General features: G+C 35.6%; 2 protein-coding genes and 1 long non-coding RNA gene across 5 annotated transcripts in view; all 3 read left to right on the top strand.

Moving 5' to 3' along the window:
* The window catches only part of LOC129755938 (A disintegrin and metalloproteinase with thrombospondin motifs adt-1), a 73,313-nt gene extending 69,457 nt beyond the window's left edge, over positions 1-3,856 (top strand). For all 3 annotated transcript variants that reach the window (XM_055752649.1, XM_055752650.1, XM_055752651.1), the window contains 8 exons: positions 643-929; positions 1,210-1,261; positions 1,320-1,577; positions 1,640-1,826; positions 1,879-2,135; positions 2,202-2,465; positions 2,547-2,733; positions 3,703-3,856. In XM_055752649.1, the coding sequence (XP_055608624.1) occupies positions 643-929; positions 1,210-1,261; positions 1,320-1,577; positions 1,640-1,826; positions 1,879-2,135; positions 2,202-2,465; positions 2,547-2,733; positions 3,703-3,770 (1,560 nt within the window). In that variant the 3' untranslated portion in view covers positions 3,771-3,856. The remainder of the gene's footprint in view (positions 1-642; positions 930-1,209; positions 1,262-1,319; positions 1,578-1,639; positions 1,827-1,878; positions 2,136-2,201; positions 2,466-2,546; positions 2,734-3,702) is intronic.
* A 3,343-nt stretch (positions 3,857-7,199) lies between these two features.
* Positions 7,200-10,680, top strand: LOC129754632 (G2/mitotic-specific cyclin-B). The gene is made up of 6 exons (XM_055750795.1): positions 7,200-7,425; positions 8,687-9,217; positions 9,276-9,455; positions 9,522-9,638; positions 9,707-10,033; positions 10,103-10,680. Exons 1-6 carry the CDS (start codon positions 7,390-7,392, stop codon positions 10,388-10,390), a joined length of 1,479 nt encoding a protein of 492 aa, XP_055606770.1. The 5' UTR covers positions 7,200-7,389; the 3' UTR covers positions 10,391-10,680.
* A 2,249-nt stretch (positions 10,681-12,929) lies between these two features.
* The window catches only part of LOC129753184 (uncharacterized), a 78,204-nt gene continuing 75,352 nt past the window's right edge, over positions 12,930-15,781 (top strand). Inside the window, exon 1 of the long non-coding RNA XR_008738915.1 lies at positions 12,930-13,397. This is a non-coding gene — a long non-coding RNA (uncharacterized LOC129753184). The remainder of the gene's footprint in view (positions 13,398-15,781) is intronic.

Below are 15,781 nucleotides of genomic sequence, written 5' to 3' on the forward strand. Positions count from 1 at the left end.
GTTGAATACAGCTTCCGAAATCTTGTTTTTGACATGAGGTTTTGCTTTTCATTGTGGTTAGCAGTCACTACCTTCTTATAAGTCGATAGTCCGTATCGTGTTTAGGCTTCAAGCACGGTTGTAGGCGATGTTCCCAACTTATTGGCGATATCTCGTACGGAGATATTGGAGTTTCGCTTGAAAGTGCTAGCCACTCTTCTGTTTGTCACTGCAGCTACCGGATTTCGATTTTCCCCAGATCCCGGCTTCTTAGTTGTCGAAATACGTTCCCCGAACACTTTTATTATTTTGGTGACTGTTGATATCGTCACATTCAACGGTTTTGCTATTTCTGCGTGCGTGTAGTTTAGATTTTCACGACGCATGAACAAAATTCGAATTCGTAGCTTCTTTTTCTTGGACGCCATTTTGAAAACTAAAAACCTAATGTCGAAAATTTTATAAAAAAAAATCGAGTTCGTCGATTACCGCTTGTTGTATTCAAGAATTTTCAGAATATGGCACAATTTTTTTAAATTATTGTTTCGTTTTTGATAGTAAAAGCTTTCATTTAAATTGAGTTATAATCCTAACAAATAAATGAAACATAATCGCTTTCCTTTTTTCACATGAGCAAGTAATTTGATTATTTCACGTTCACAGTGGTGCCGAAGTGGGGTTTGCATTTCCAGAATACCCGGACTAACTATTCAATCCAGCGGGAAGCATATTACGGCTTTCAAAACAATCGACAAAAAGGCCTTCATAGAAGGGCTCAAATTTGCCAGTTTGAAGCAGGATGTAACGAAAGCTTTGAGTGTACTGCCAGTGTGGGATGCCTGGGAAGGTCCGACCGAATGTGAATCGGGTTGTCTGTACGGCGAATCCGGAAGACTAAAGGAAGGAAGCGTCGGGTTGCGGCAGTACAATCGCGTTTGTTTGGATAAAAGGTAATTTCAAGGTTTCGTGGTATTTATTTTCTCATTTTCACAAATCTAACTAGTCTCGATATTCTTGTAGATAGTATAAATGGTATAAATTTAGGCGCATTTAACAGCACCAATTCTTTAGAATAAATCTCACCGAGTTTTCTAAAATATTGAAAGGCACGTGACAATCAACACATTCACATTTTGTTGTGAAGTTTCACTAATTCATGTTTTCATCACCTTAATCATAGAAGAAACTGATAATTATTTTTTCTTTTCCAATATCAATGCAATCTTTTAGAAAAAGTTGTCCAGGATCTAATAAAAAATATGAAACTTGTATAGCAAAACAGGTATGACATGAAAATCGCTTTACTGAACACTTTTGAAATTAATTCATTTTCTTATTAGTGCTATAACATCGCTAGAACAACAATACTGGAGTTTGCGAATCAAATATGTGGCCGGGCCAAAGCTTTCGATCCAGATATTCTGGGATTCGGAGTGCAAAGGGTAGCTGAAGATGCTGAGGATGCGTGTAAAGTGTTCTGCGAAACTAAATCCGGGGAACCGAAAACCAAAAGTTGGATATTTCCTGACGGGACAGCTTGCAAAGTTCAGAGCGCCGATTTTGACGATTATTTTTATTGTATAAGCGGACGGTGTCAGGTAAATTTTCTTTTTTTTCCGTAATAAAACTCACCATAATCGAAACATCTATCTTCTTGAAGCAATTTTCATGCAACAATTCTGGTGAGAATTTCTATCGAATTGATCCCACGTTTTGTCCTCAACATCATCAACCAATTGGGAGAATCAGTAACAGCATTTATCAGGAAAACGGCAGAGATTATAAGAGCTTGAGCTTTGCAAATGACATAGCTGCTCGCAGACATGAAAACATATCGAGTAGATACGGTAAATTAATCATACAGTAAATATAATTGTAGTACAATACCAGATTTTTTAGCTCAACATAATATTTCGGAACGACCACGATATCCGGAAACGAATTTTTACAAAGCAAATGCCTACGGCCGTTGGAGAGCGCGAAACTTTGAGTCCGAAAAATATGATACTCTGTCTCAGCTAAGAACACGGAACCATAACTGGGATGTAAAATCTGGCTGTCATTTCAGCTGTATAGAAAAATCTAAGGGCATACAAATTGTGGCCTCCAAATCGGATATCCGTACAAATATTCAGCTATGCACACCGAATACAATAGTTTGTTTATCTGACTTAAATTTTGTCCATTTTTTTTGTTTATAAGTAGCAATTTTATAATTTCAGGCATGTGACAAAGTCTTAACGGCTTATGAATTTGCAACCCGCCTTTGCAAACGATACCAGCTGAAGGTTCGTGGACTTTCGGGAAGTGGAATGCAGATAGCTCCGAGTACCGAGGATCCGGATCGTAGCTGCAGGGTAGCCTGCCAGGATAGTATGATTCGACATCGCTTTTATTTAGTTAATGGAGAGCAAGGACATTTTCCATTCGGAACCCGCTGTAATCATGACGAGCCCAACAGATTTTGTGTCAATGGGAAGTGTTTGGTGAGACAATATTTGTTTAATTCATTCGATATACATATATTTATATTTTAATACTATCGTTTTATTTTGTAATGTTTTCAGCGATTTGGTGATGATAACACTCCAATCAGTGAATCGTACAACAGTCTTGCCCATTTGAGGAGTAGGAGAAGCCTAACAAGGATTAAACGGCATTTCGATTTCTACGCCCCCATCAATATTACGGAACGAATAAGCCAAGAATATTTGGATAATCTAATAGCGAACCTTGATTTTACTCATCAGCCAGGTAGGGTTATGAAAGTTTTGATTTTCAGATACTTGAAAATAATTGTTTTGCAACGATAGAAAAAATGACTTAAAACCATATTGTGTAAGGTATGTGACACATAAACGCTTATCGACTAATCATTAATTAGAAAGCAGACTTTTGGTTAACGAATTAACGATTTGTTAGGAATACTACTCCGTTGTTAGCATATGTATTAGTAAACCAACCGAAGAATATTTATAGAAATTCCTCATAAATGTATGGAATTTTTTTAAACATTAGTTTTCTAGAAAAACTACTGAATTCAAAATTCTGCAAAACATATAACAATGCTCAACGAAGTATTTACAATGCATTAAGCGGATGAAAAAAATATTTTTACGTGGATTTTTTTATTGAGTTAAACGAATTGCTTTTTGCCAAATTCCTTATAACTGTTTTTTCTTATTTTTTTAGGATCTTAAATAAAGAAGCATTCATTATAAGTTTCAACAAGCCTTTTTTCAGCATATTTTTACAACTACATTTGAAAAAATGCTTTCCGAAATTCGAATATTTTGCTGACATCCACACATTTCCCTTCTACTTACTCATATGATTTTGGTTACGATGTATCCCTATATGTCACGTTTTCATGTATAACATAGAACAACCAGTATTTCACAGCCACACATTCCCCTTCTACTCACAAAAATTGAGAGGGTAAAACAAACTACAATAAATTCCCATTATTTGCAATCATTTTAAAATGTCTGGGCCAATCACGAGAACTAAAATCCAAGTCAATTTTATTACGAACCATTGAATCCACAGCTTGTTTAGGTTTATTCTGCAAAGCAAACTTTTGCGCAAAATTTAGCGATTTTGATTAGAGATCTCTAACTTTGACCGAGTTAGCGATTTCATTAGCGCCTCAAACTTTTCATTAGCGATTCCGAACACTTTACATTTCTCTTATCCCACCTAAATTTGATTTCAATTTTTCAGATGACGTGCTAGAGGAAAACATCGATTTCAGAGATCCAATCTATTTTCGGCCGCTGAACATCAACTGAAATGACATCGCCAAATGGTATTTGATTTTGGATATCGAATTTTTAGCAATACACCGCAAAAAAAAGTATTCGACTGTATTTATAAATTCGTAGCTTTTGTAAAGTATTTATTGTTTTTTTTTTCTATGTTAAACAATTAAAGCAATTCTATAAAAACATATCTACTCTTATTATTTGAGGAAAGAATCATTATCTTAACCATGGGGTGGCATCTATTAAATATACAAAATTGTCGTGTAACGGTGTTAGTCTGATTTCTTCTCCGAAATACCTCAACTGATTCTCACGAAATTATTTTCAGAATATTCTGTAGGAATAGGTTTATGTCAAATACGCAGCGAAAAGATTTTTTATTTCAAAAAGGAAAGTGCGCCGCAAAAACAAAGAAAAATTTTCTAAATAAAAATGTCTCTGTTTAAAATGCATTTTCGTTTATTTTTTCAAAGAATTTTTCTTTTGAATAATCCTTTATTCAATTTGAATCATTCAAAATATTAATGCTCTAATATAAAAAAAACAGTTTCTTTTGATTTAAAGTTACTTTTTTTTGCATTTATTCTTTGAACCATTTTCCATTTATTCCAATTGGAAGAATTTTTTGCTGTTGTTTTGAAATTAGGAATTTCAAATAATTAAAAGAAAGGATTTTAAATCTAAAATTTATTTTATTCATAAATAAATGAAACACTGGTCACACACTGGTTCATTTTAATCGAATCATCCGGTTTCAATTTTCGTGGACCTGACGCTGGATTTGAAGCGTTTATGTTTATTAAAGAGTATAAATATTGGATATTATCTATAAGTGGACCAAGGCCGACGGGTGGTTTATTCAAGTCCCTGGATGCCTCAACCGAGGTAAAAGCTGCGCAAGATATGACACCGTTCCAAAACCAGCAGTCAGGTCGACGAAAATGTGAACCGGATTATTTGATTATATGTGAACCAGTGTGTGACACAGTGGGTGGTATGAAAAAAGCTTAGTAATTGCTTTTGCTAAACTGAATCGAGCAGTCGCTTAAAGCAATTACTTCGGTTGTTATGAATAAAGTTTTTTTGACAGCTATTTTCTCAGTCAGGAGCTTTTACTTTTAGAACAAGCTAGTTTGATATGAATAAAGCTCAAATCTGAAGCAATTGCTCGACAAATCTCATAGCAATTGCTTTATTTTCTAAGCATGCTCGGTAGCAGACTTTTCCAATGAAAAATTCTTTAATAACGTCATGAACTTATCAAATTAGCAATATTTCACTTCAAAACAATTCAAAAAGGTATTTTCAACATGTATGAAGAAAAGTCGAAGTGATAACCCAACTTTTTTCATATTCCTGTCGTTGTATAAAATCATTCGTCTAAGATGACAATAAACAAATCAATTAGTAAATATTTCAAATTTAAAAAAATCCGGCTATAGTGGAAGAAGCCCCAATTGGCTCAAAGTAAGAAATAAATGGTAATAATTTAAAAACATTTTACAGATCTCTCATTTTTATATAATTTTTTATAACCCTAAGATTTTAAAAATATCTAAATTAAAATGCGCGCCTATTGCCCATTTTTTCTATACATCGGATTATCCCGATCCGAATACATGTGGGAGAGCTTATGATAAATATTGAAGTTAGGCCATTTTTTGTTTGACAATATTCGAATATGTATTCATTTTTCTTTAAACATCAACATACGAGCACGCATTAACAAAATAATTCGGTCGTTCTTACACCCACCACCCGCTTCGTCGATTGCAAGGCTACTTTAGCCGTACTTTTCAATTTTTGATCGTCTTCTTTCATTTTACTTTAGAAAACTTCAGATTCTGCTGGTTGGATAGCTCTATTTTTCGAAGCAAAAGCTATGTTCTTAGATTTTAGTACACATCCGCTAAGCAAATGTTTATTCATACCAAACTAAGCAAATGCTTTGGACTTTTGCTTTGATTGATTTCGAGCTAAGTAAAAGCTACCGTAGCAATTGCTAAACCTTATTCATACCACCCACTGGGTGTATACTATTATGTATATATGTATAAATGTATATATTGTATAAATATATAAATATGTATGTGGTGTATAAATCAAATATATTTCTCAATGCATAAATTTTAATCGCAGAAATATTTCTCAGTGAGAAATATCCCAGCAATTACACCATGAGAAATATTCTTGTGCGCAAAAAGGAAGAAAAGTGAAAATACCTAAAAAATGATTGTTTGATATTTTATCTATTTCTGAGTGTATGTCATATGTTTTTGAATAAAATAAATTTAAAATTTTAAATACTTTCTTTTTATTATTCGAAATTCCCAATAGGAATTTCGAAGCAACAGAAAATATCACTTCCAATTGGAATAAATTGAAAATGGTTCTATAAATATGTGCTTTTAAATCTAAATCTAAATTACATTGTGGCAAAAGAAAATAACTTTGAATCGAATGAAACTGTTTTTTTTAATAATATCAAAGCATTAATATTTTGAATCAAAAGTTTTTCAAAAGAAAAATTTTTTGAAACAAAGGAAAATGCATTTGAACCAATTTTTTTATTAATCCCCAAATCAAAGAAAATTTTGTTTTGTTTCTGCGACACTTTCCTTTGATTTAAAAATCTTTTTGCTGCGTGCGTGGAGGATTTGGTGAGTTTTCTTTAAATTTATTTAAAGTAAATTATTAAAATTTCAAATAAGTTTCAGGTCAATTGTTCAGCCGACGACACGATTGGAACTAAGGAAAGTATCGAATTGAAAGCTGCGGAATTCCAAGTTGTCCGATAAGGTTCAGATCATCGCTATCATGTTTAAAAGTGAGAAACTACCTTCAACATTATTTATTGTTACACTACGATCTTAAAGTTGCTAGTGCTTAATTACCTTCCCTACATTTCATTCAATGTTTTTAAGGAAAGTATTTTTGTCATTCGTTTGTGTCTTGTTATCTTGAATGTTTTCTCTTTTACTCTCTTCTTTACAGGAAGACTTCCGGAAATTTGGCCCAGGATGTGGAACGAAGCGGCAAAACTTAAGATAAATAAATTATTGGAAAAATAAAATTTACTATAATTTTTGGAAATAAAATATTTGTGGTACTATTTTTGCAGAAACGCAAGAAAATAATTCGACCAAAGTAATGTTTATTTATCCCAAAATCATTGTCTCATGTTTTCAACAACAACAGATAACAATTCTCTGTCCCGCAACCGAAATTCAGAGTTCGCCATCCTTTTATCTGTGCAGCGTTGAAATATACCCAAACATTGAAATATTTCGAATCTGTACAGTCATTGGACACTAATAAGCTAAAATAAATTCAGCGTGTTACGGAACGCAAACTTCGAGTTGCTTTGTTGGTATGCGTGTGTTCGCCGAAGCTTTCCCCCGTTATGTAAAAAAATCCCATCTGTTCTGCTGCAGCTCAAGTAAGCTTTGCTTTTAAAATCCACTCCGTTCGCTCAATCACATTCAACGTCTCGCGCGGCAGACATCGGCGCCCTAAAACGACCGTTGGGATCTGTCGGACCGAAAATCAGTGTTGCGTTGTACAGAAAACTGGTTTTTGTGCAGTTTCCCCAAAATAGAATAGAAAGAAAGTACGTGATTTTGATAAAGTGATTAACCAGTTTACAATGGCCACCCAATTCTACATTGCTAAAACTGACGAGGTGAGTAAAATATTAATACATTATTTTAACACTTTCCTTTCCCTAGCCACAGATGGACCAAGTGGACGCCATTGTGAAATTTAAAGGGACAGTTCTTTTGTTATGGGAATGACCGTTATGGCGGATGGACCATTTTGAATTCGGTTTTAAAGAACATTTGAAACGTGGATTTCTAGGTGGGAAGTTGATGCTTTTGCTAGAATATTTTATATTCGTGTTTATACTATGTACAAAGCATTATTTTATAATCACAGACTACGGGATGTAACTAGGGTTAGTAGGAGTTCTAATTCTAGTGACGAATCCTTCAATATAACTGCCTAGGTCGTAAAAATTTCAAGGTAGTGTAAAAATTTCACAAATACTGTTTGTGTTTATCTCAATGGTAATTAAATTTACACATTTACATTTCCCTTTTTTGTTTGAATATGTAAGACTAACCCTATGTCAACTTAATTGATCAAATCACCAAAAATTCGTAGCGAAGAATAGAAAATGAAAAGGTTATCGAACTATTTCTCCTCAAAAGTCCATCTCGCTTTTTTTTTGCTTCATATACATCAGTGGAGGGATGGCGTACAGTCGGCCTCCGCCAAACAAATTATCACATGTGCTGCATTTCCCTTCCTCCTATCGACTACAAGGACTTGGCCGGCGTCGTTACCGGTTCACATTAAAGTAGGAGGCTCTCAAACTTATACGGTGATGCTTGTTCCCATCCAAGCCAGAATCTTTCGTTAAGTTCATGGTGCATGCCATGGTAATGGTAATAATAATGATGGTAATCTATCCATGTATTCAATGAAACCATTAAAAAAATTTAAAATACCTTTTTATTTATTCAAAACTGTAATTATTCCTGTTATTTTTTCTCACTTATAATATTGTTCGGCGCTGAAGATCAAGAATCTCGCCAAAACCAAAAAGTGATGAAAGTTCCTTCGACATTTGGCCTCCAGTGCTGCATGGTTGTCCAAAGATTTTATTTTCGCCGTTTCGAATAATCGTCGCCCCGTGCGCTAGTAATAAAAAAAAGGAATCTTAAAAATTACATACTAATAAAATTAACGTACTCTTGGTATTTTTTAAACTGTTGAAATCAACTCTCAGATGATTACTCTCCAGAGAATTTTTTCTGCTTACAACAATCTGCTGTCCGGAAGACAATTTTTTTTAAATTTTGTTAAGTGTTGTAGTAATTTTAAACTCTTGTTTGTTGCAATTTTTCGGTTAACGCTGTTTTTTTTTTTTCGATTTATAGAATGACGCTGCCCGTTTGCAAGCGAAAAAGATGATTAAGGACCCTGGGCAGGGCAAACGCGCTGTCTTGGGCGAGCTAGGTAATAAGGTTCTTAAGAACATCGACATTGTCAAAGGGAAGGACGGAACGCTGCTGAAGCAGGTCGATCCCGCCTTTAAGCATGTGAAAGCTCGTGTCGATAGCCACTGGAAGAAGACCGAGGAAACTAACGTACCGGCTGCAAGTCGTCTACTGAAGAAACCTGTTACCCGTTCAGACTCGTTGAAACAGAATTCAGCCGCTGCAGCCGCTGTGACTGCAGCACTGAGGCAAGCAAATGTCAAATCAACAGCAGCTTTGAAACCAAAAATTGTTTCCGTCACCAAAGGAGCAGAGGTCAAAAAGGTAAAAATCGTCAATCTAAAGCGTGAAGAAAGTCGGCTGACTCGGCGTTCGTTGACCAAACTGAAACAAATCCGGAAAAATTCGGATGCTTCCTCAACGACTTCTTCAGAAGATGGTTCCAGTGGTGATGATGTCAATGTTTCTGAGGTAATATTGTTTTATTTCTGGATCGCGAAATGTGGTTGAAACTTTTTCTCTTACACAGAAAATTGACACTCCTGATACTCATTCGCATAAACTTTTGGAAGGAATCGAGAACATTGATATCAACGATGCATGGAATCCAATGTTGGTGTCGGAGTATGTGAACGACATTTATAAATACCTCAACCGTTTGGAAGATCAGTATGCTCTCCAGGAAAACTTCCTGGAGGGAAACAAGCAGGTTCGTTGCTGTTATGATAATTTTTTTTGGGAGTCATCTCAATTCATACATTTTTTTTAAATTCAGATCAATCATAAGATGCGGACAATCCTAATCGATTGGATTAATGAAGTTCACTATCAATTTAAATTAGAAATTGATACGTATCATATGACGGTTTCTATCATCGATAGATATCTACAGGTAAATTAATCATTATTGCGGGTCTAAGCTATCCATAACACGTTTGAATCTTGACATTTCAATTACAGCTAGTCAAGGACACGCAAAAGAAGGAACTGCAGCTCGTCGGTGTAACTGCTATGTTCATCGCTTCCAAGTACGAGGAACTGTTCCCACCAGATATCAGCGATTTTGCCTACATCACTGACGACACTTACAACAAGAAACAAATTCTGGAAATGGAAAAACGAATCTTCAAAGTGTTGGACTTCAACCTCGGCAAACCCTTGCCGACGCACTTTTTGCGGCGTTACTCGAAGGCTGCTCAGGCGGCTGATCGGAATCATCTGGTGGCTAAATATATTACCGAGCTGGCTAGCATTGATTATGGAACTGCACATTACAAACCATCGGAGGTGAGCAATTTTCTTTCAAGATATTGTTCATTTACCTCAATTTTTCAACCTTCACTTTTATCTTTACAGGTTGCTGCTGCTGCTTTGTACATTTCGTTGAAACTGTTTCCTCTCGCCAACTCGACTGCTGATTCGAAACTGTGGACCAAAACTCTCGAACACTACACGCATTATACGGTCGAGAGTCTTTCGCCGGTTGTGCAGCGGTTAGCCAAGGTGTTGAAGAATGCTCCGAACCAGAAAGTGCAGGCAGTGTACTCGAAATATCAATCCAGCAAGTTTGAAAAGGTGTCCCTACAACCGGAAATGCAGAGCTCGATCCTGGACAAACTGATAGAGGGTCAACTGTCGCCTTGAGATCGGCAAATAGTACCAAGTTTATTTTTTATTTAGCTCTTTTGCAGACGACCGACCCGGTCCTCGCGGTGGCAATTTTATACTGCAGACACGATAATTGTTTTTATATAACTTGTAGTGTTAACCTTACTATCTAAGATGATTTTACAATCTTGCTAAATTTTCTTTAAGTATCTGATTTAGGCATCGTTTGCCAGCCAACTTAGAAAAATATGCGATCAACTTAGCGGTAATTATCGTTTTGAGTATATTCTAACGAACTTAATAAAAAATGACTGAACAAATAAAAATTAGTTGATTCGAGTCACAACCAGAGAAATCTCATTCCTTGTTAAATAATCAAATAATCAAATGCGAGTTGAATTTTATCAACTGATTTGCTATTTACTAATGGTAGTACAATTGTATGGTGACTTCGACGAAATTTAGCGCAAGTGTATGCTTTATGCTGTGCTTTGTACGATCAGAGCGGGACCGTATCGTCCACCCATCGGCACGTTTTTATTGTCGTTAGTTAATGCGAACCTTGCCCGGCCTATTATGGTCATTATTTCATTTAAAATGTAGATCTAATTAGGAAACACTCGGTATCGGTTGGATTCAGTTCGCGCCTTTAGTTTGCTTTGGTGTCACCAGAGGAGAAGGAGAAGAAGAAGCAACAATCGGTCACTTAACTACTTACGTTCATTGACGGGAATGATATTTTCCAGTAACCTAGGGGGGATACGTCACCAAGTGAAGATTAAATTATTTGGTGACTGTTGGCTGTGGATGAATCTGGAACAAATTATCCATTTTAGTATAATGAGGGATGGGTTGATTGTGCTGCTGCTTAGCTTTATCAACTCGAAGAGGACTCGTTTATATTTTTGAATTATATCCACCATAAGAGGCCGTTCAGATACCACATGGACAGAAAGATGAGATTTTTTACCCCCTCCTCCCCCTCCGTGGACATTTGACAAACCTTACCCCCTCCCTCTTCGTGGACAGATTTGAAATTGTTTTTTTTTTTCTAAATCTGATTTGACAATTAGTTTTTGCCTTTTCTTATTGAAATTGCTGATTTTGTAAAAAAAAGTGGCTACTAGTTGTTCAAAATTAAACTGGAAAGCTTTACAATTCTAAAAGTTTGATTTAAACATCTTAATATTTATTCAGCCTTAGAAAATATTTTAGAAGTAAGTATGTCCACGTGGACATGACCCAAACCCCTAAGCCCTCTCCGTAGACAAGCGTGGGCATTTGCATAAAGCCTCCCCCCCCCCCCCCCCTAAGTTCTCCACATGGTATGTGAACGGCCCCTAAGTGTAGCATTGTCACCCAATTTCCAGAATTTGAACTGTTTAGAAAGCCCAATAAAACCTTCCGCATATTTCAAAGTTTTCTTCCATTAAATTCAATACTACCTTGCTTGCAAAAAATTGAAATGATGAATTATTTAGGCAATGTATGGTTTTTGAACGTACCTACATTTTTATATAAGTAATTACCTATATAAGAGAATTAAAAAAAAAACATGTCGTTTTTTGAAACTTTCGAATTGAAGAGTATAATTTGACAGTTTTGTTTTTTTTTGTAATTTCTTTATTAGAAACAGCTTCAAGGAGCCACACTCGTTTTGAATGTTTACAATTGTTCGCTTGAGTCTAGATCGTCACTTTTTGAAAAGAACAGGAAATAGATAGAGAAAAGTGAAAATGAAAAGAATTATACACGAAGATCGATAGTTTTTAGAAAAAAGTTTATTTCGAATACATAATCATCGAACATATATCAGTAGTATTGTTGTATAAGTAATATTAAGCTATATTTGAAAAACATCATGATCCTGAAATTCCATATCGGTGAATCTGTTTTATTACCTATTCGTTTGGCTTGAACTGTAGTGAAAAAGTATGTTCAGCAGTCATGCGTAGCTTTCAAAGTTTCAACCGCAGCATCAAAAGAGCGCCAATGCTTCTGGTTGATATTTTGAGAAAGAGAGAAAAAAGAAGCTTTTAAAAGAGTGTTGTCAGATATTCACCCTTACTCTCGTTTTCGAACGAATAATATTCGTTTCGAAAGTTTCAACATTGGATGAAGTTCCAATTTCCAACTTCATATTTCAGCTTATTCCGCTAATTTAGTTTAGATGAGTTGAAGAATAAAGTCTTAACCGAGTGAATAAAAATGAAGTAAAAGCTTAACATTTCTGTGGCCTATTCAATAACAGGTTCATTTTCTTAAGTTTCGTGAACATAGTGTTAAACAGATTTAAAAAAATAGCAGAAACGTTGTATGTTTACAAATACAAGTACAATAAAGTGATCGCTGTAAATCCGTCAAAGAACCCAAAGCTCTGGCAACTCTGTGTGTAAAACGCACGTGTGCCTCTCACAACTTTCGAGAAAAAGTTTTTGTTTTCGAATATACGCTTTTTGATTGGCTACAAATCTTGCGCGACTTCTCTGAAACATTTTTTACTCTCTTTCTCTCTCCCTGCTCTTTCTTCGGTCGGTGTAGTGTAAATTCTAAAATCGGTTCCTTTGGCGCGTCGATCGATCCCGTTTATTCCTAAACAAATCGTCGCATCAAACGGATCGGAAGTGCGCGTGTGAACTTGGGCTGCGCAGACCCAATTACGCGCCCCCGCTTCCCTTGGAGCGGGGGTAGTAGGTCGTGGGGGCTCCGAACTGACCGGACGACATCGTGCTCGCGTGCCGTTGGGGGAAGTGGGTCTACGCATTCCCACACTACCGGAAAAGAAAATTATTCAGAGGAAAAATTGTGCAAGTGATAAAAGAGCCAGAGTTGATTCCAGAAAACGGAAACAGAAAACAAGTGTTGGAAAATTAGTGGTAGTGCTTTTTCATAAAATGGTTTAGTTTAAGCTGTGTAGAAAATTACACAAAAAAAGTTTATTGGTAATAAAATGTGAGCATCCTGATCGTTGGGAAACCAGAAGGAGTATCAACTTTTATGGATCTTAACTTCGATTAAAACAACTTCAAATATACACAATTCTGTAAGTATAATCGTATAATCCACCGGAAGTTTAGTTTATTTATTTATTTTTTAGTAGCAACTCAAAATGCAGTTGCAGCCGAACTCAAAAGTATTGTTTCTATTCGAAAGCTGTTAAGGGAATTGAAAAAAGGTTATAAATTTCTGGAACCGGATATTGTAATTCCGGTGAAGATTGCTTTGGGAAGAGCAGTGGAAAAGCATCACACTTCCGGTAAAAATTACAATGGAAATTTCCGGATGCTTCCCACAGGAAGTAACAGTTAGCAGTTTTAACTCCGTTTTAAACCATCGCTTAATGGGGAAAAAGGTGTATAAACCGCGAAGAAATTCAATAACTCCACTCCTACACGAACCAAATCTTTGAAATTATACTTTGCTTTAGTGAAAAGGTCCGGAAAATCGATTGGACGATTCAGACGCCGCAAAAGCTTACGAACGGAGATATAATTCCTTTTTAACCCCTTATTACCATATATTTTTTAAACTATCCAAAAAACGCAGCTTTAAACTAGAAAATTCTGAACAAAAATGAACCTAACTTGTGTGATTTTTTTCCGAGAAAACGAATGAAGGCTGCTTTAGCCATCACCTGCATCGGAAAATGGAGTTATGGTTGTTTTACCCTCAATTCCCCTACATTTTTCAATTCATTCAGGAAAAGTATGTTCAGACTTGAAAATTTTAAACTAAATGAGACTTATCTTGTGTTATTTTGTTCGAAGAATCGCACGAAGGCTATTTGAGCCACCGCACACATCGGAAATTGGAGTTATGGCTGTTTTCACCCTGATATCCTCTACATTTTCAAAAATTTCAGCCATAACTCCTTTTCCGAAGCGTGTGGTGGTTCAAACAGCCTTCATTCGATCCTTCAGGAAAAACTACACAAGATAAGTCTCATTTGGTTTTAAATGTTCCAGTCCGACCGAACATGCATTTTCTGAAAAAAAAAAGCTGTAGGGGAATTGAGAGTAAAACAAAACTCGATGCGTTCGGTGGCTGAAATAGCCTTCGTCCGATTTCTCGAAAAAAAAAATCTCATTTGTTTCGAAATTTTCCAGTTAGAACAAGCTATTCTGAATTATTAGAACAATGTTGAGAAATTGAGGGTGAAATAGCAATAACTCAAATTTCCGATGCGTGCGGTGGCTCAAATAGCTTTCATTCGATTCCTCTAAAAATAATCACCTAACATTGTAAGTCCATTTTGGTTTGAAATTATCAAGCGAGAAAATGGTTTTCTGCAACTTCAAAAAAATTAGGGGAATTGAGGTTAAAACAGCCATATCTCCATTTTACAATGCGATCGATGGCTCAAAGCCTTAATTCGGTTCCTTAAAAAAAAATCACACTAGATAGGTCTCATTTGCTCCAAAATATTCAAGTCCAAACAAGATTTTTCCTGATCTATATTAAAAATCTTGGGAGACTGAGCCCAAGCAACCAAAAGTACGGATAACATTCCTCTATCAGGTTTGATCAGCTTAATCGTGTATGCTAATACAACTTCTTTTCAGCTCAATTTTTAAGTAGTTGAACGAACTTTAAAGTTGACAAAAGGTTCGCATAAATCGCCAAACAACTTCCAAGCAGCTTCAAAATCCACTTTATAAGCAGCATAAAAAATCGAAAAAATTACGCTTTCGCTCCTTCAATTGCCTTCTCAAGTCCACTAATTTGATTCATATTAATCAACCATATTTGTTACTAGCTCACATTACATTTAAAAAACATGTTCTTACCAAGCCTCGAACCCGAGCTCACCGCTTGGAAGTCGAGATCCATACTTGTTGCCCTATATGAACATCATGAGTAGGCAACGATTTTACTCGATGTGATGATTTTCTTTAAAACGACTTTCAGGTTCTTAATTTCTACTTTATTCCCACTTTCAAGTTGTTAAAAAGTTCTTCCGGAACTAAATGTGTACTTCACATTGTTGTTTCCCAAGTAACGATGTGTTTATTTATGCAAACACGTGTTGAAGTTCGGAAAAAGTAGATATAAGCTTTTAAATCTACTTCAAAGTTTCTATAATGCGAAGTTGCTTTTGAATGCCCGTTGGAACTAATTAAAAACTTTCAAGTTTACAAAATAGTACAACTGAGATTTTTTACAAACTATTGAGCTGTACAAAAAGACTTGCAACCCTTTGATAGCTACTTGATTTTGAAAAAATGAGAAGTACGTAACAAGTAGATTGTTTTTCTTCATACAAACTTTAAAGTTCCCAAAAAGTAGAAACAGAAACCAAAACAGTACTTTAAAGCTTTTTTTGAGTATCGGCTGAACTTGATAAAGAATGAAGTTCCATGGACCTCGAAAAAGCATTTTGAACAGCAAAAAAGTTCCGCAGAACTTTTGTACAGCTTTATATGAACT

This window comes from Uranotaenia lowii, chromosome 3, assembly GCF_029784155.1.
Source record: "Uranotaenia lowii strain MFRU-FL chromosome 3, ASM2978415v1, whole genome shotgun sequence".
In the NCBI taxonomy this organism is placed as follows: Eukaryota; Metazoa; Arthropoda; class Insecta; order Diptera; family Culicidae; genus Uranotaenia; species Uranotaenia lowii.

Coding starts and splice junctions, on each gene's coding strand:
- LOC129754632 (XM_055750795.1), top strand. CDS start 7,390: ATGGCCACCCAATTCTACATTGCTAAAACTGACGAG. Junction 7,426..8,686: donor ACATTGCTAAAACTGACGAG/GTGAGTAAAATA, acceptor TTCGATTTATAG/AATGACGCTGCCCGTTTGCA. Junction 9,456..9,521: donor TCCTGGAGGGAAACAAGCAG/GTTCGTTGCTGT, acceptor TTTTAAATTCAG/ATCAATCATAAGATGCGGAC.